Source organism: Octopus sinensis, linkage group LG17, assembly GCF_006345805.1.
Source record: "Octopus sinensis linkage group LG17, ASM634580v1, whole genome shotgun sequence".
Taxonomy (NCBI): Eukaryota; Metazoa; Mollusca; class Cephalopoda; order Octopoda; family Octopodidae; genus Octopus; species Octopus sinensis.
The window spans coordinates 19,123,816-19,126,315 of NC_043013.1; the positions used below are offsets into that span (position 1 = coordinate 19,123,816).

At 36.1% G+C, this 2,500-nt stretch overlaps 1 protein-coding gene across 1 annotated transcript in view; it reads right to left on the minus strand.

Annotated features, from left to right (window-relative positions):
• Window positions 1-2,500, minus strand: part of LOC115221062 (mucin-4-like) — a 118,765-nt gene that overhangs the window by 28,238 nt on the left and 88,027 nt on the right. Inside the window, exon 29 of the mRNA XM_036510337.1 lies at window positions 394-426. Coding sequence (XP_036366230.1) covers window positions 394-426 — 33 coding nt within the window. The remainder of the gene's footprint in view (window positions 1-393; window positions 427-2,500) is intronic.

A 2,500-nucleotide genomic window follows, 5' to 3' on the forward strand; every position in this document is an offset into this window, starting at 1 on the left:
CCATATTAGTATGGCGATAACTATTATTTTCCGGGAACGCTGCCGCTGTTCTCTTTTAGAGAGACTTAGTTATTTTAATATTTCTTCTATTATCGAATACAAGTGGATGTATTCCACCGAAACTAGTTAAATAAACCATCGAACAGAGATTGTCGTAGCGACACCTACTGGCTGGCTACGCTGCATTGAAAAGGGGCAATACCCCGAAACGCTCTGTAGCTGCCGGTCAAGTAGTGTGGAGCGACTGACCTCCCTTGTTCGAAGGTTATATGGATACAGTTTGTGTATCAAATAGCTAACTTAAGGCGATGGCCTCATGGAGCTAATAAGCGGACAGCTTTTTTCTTATTTTTATAAGAATGCCATATTAGTATGGCGATAACTATTATTTTCCGGGAACGCTGCCGCTGTTCTCTTTTAGAGAGACTTAGTTATTTTAATATTTCTATTACATATATATATATATACATAATCATATATATACATAATCATATATATATATATATATATATATACATATATATATACAAACTCGACTTAAAGAATTCCACAGTGCTGAAATATGCAGATGACATCAAGCTGTACCTCGAAATAAAGAGGTCAGATCCTGTACACTATAGATCTCTATTGCAAGCAGACCTGGACACAATGCAGCAGTGGATCATGGACTGGCAACTCAAGCTGGCTGTGGACAAATGTACCACCATGCATTTTGGGAGGAGAAACCCAGCGTCCACTTACTCCCTCCACAACACTAATCTCAAAAAGTCTTCGTGTGAACGTGACCTGGGTGTTATTGTCGACAGCGATTTGCGTTGGACAAAACACATCGCTAAAATTGCCAAGAAGGCTGAGGGTGTCTTGGTATCACTCACCAAGTCCTTTGTGAGCCGCTCTCCGGCTATCTATCTGCGGCTTTATATAGCTATGGTAAGACCTCACATGGAATTTGCATCACCGGTCTGGAACCCCTATCTTGCCCAGGATATTAATCGTCTTGAAGCCGTTCAGCGACGTGCAACCAAAAGAATACCCTCCATCAGGCATTTACCATATTCAGAACGCCTTACTTCTCCGGGCATGGACACATTGAAACTCCGACGTCTGGCAGCTGACTTGGCAGACACCCATGAAATTATTAACCATCTTACAAACAATAACTCTGAGCACCTTTTCAAACTCCACCCATCTAACACCCCTGGACGTATTTACAAAGTCAGAAAACAGCACAGCTCCCATGACTTTAGGAAACATTTTTTCACGTTGAGAGTTGCTGAAGCATGGAACAAACTGCCGGCATCAATTGTTGGTTGTCGGAGCAGTGCATCCTTCAAAACTTCCATGCTTTCTGAGATTCGCCAACACTACACCTGATTTTCTCCCCTCCATACACACACAAGCATGTATCTGACTCATACATTGTTCGCTTTCCAGGCTTTATACGCACTTTCTGACAAGTTGTGGTGCACCTGAGCACTGTATACAATAATTTCATTATATATTATATATATACATATGTGTATATGTATCTGTGTGTCTGTCTTGTATGTCTATTTGTATGTAGGTAGGTAGGTATGTAAGTAAATACGTATGCATGTTTGAGCGTATTTAATTGCATTCAGTCTATGATAATAGCCAGTCAACTAATTTGCCTATTGTTAGATATTCATATACTTTGAACTCGTTTTTTTCCTTTTTTCAATGACATAGAGAATCGAGAAACTTGGATTTCATTGTACGCAAAAATTCTTTTCTCACTTTATCATCTCCCACTATCACTCTTTCATGCAGTCATTCCCTTACTCTCACTCTCTCTCTCTCTCTCTAGCTCTCGTCTTCCTCTCTCTCTCTGTCACGTATTCGTTTCTTCTTCTCTCTTCTATGTATGAATGTGTATGTATATATAAATATAAGTATATAAACATGTATGTATATATATATTTGTGTATGTATATATATATATGTATGTATATATTATATGTATATATATATATATATATATATATATTTGTATATATCTATATGTATGTATATATATATGTATGTATATATATGTATGTATATTATATATATAAAAACATATATATATTAACATATATATATATATGATGTATATATATAACTATAAACTATATATATTATAATATTATATATTATATATATATACTATATATATATATATATATATATATATATATGTATGTATGCATCCATGTAATTGTATATTTTTGAAAGTAGATAAATAGAGAGATACGAAGGTAAATAACGAGATTGATTGATAGAAAAAGAGAGAGAGAGAGAGATCCAATTGTCAGAAAAGCGGAGATGGTCACGACTGTTTCAGTGCTGGCCTGTGTTTAAAAAATTGCATACAGAACCAGGAAGAACACAACAAATAAATCAGTCAGAGAAAAGCTATGAGTGAAAATAAGTTTGTAATGCCAAAGCCTTTGGCACGAGATCTGCTCTACTGGGGTTTAGCTGGTGTTGAACAAGATGG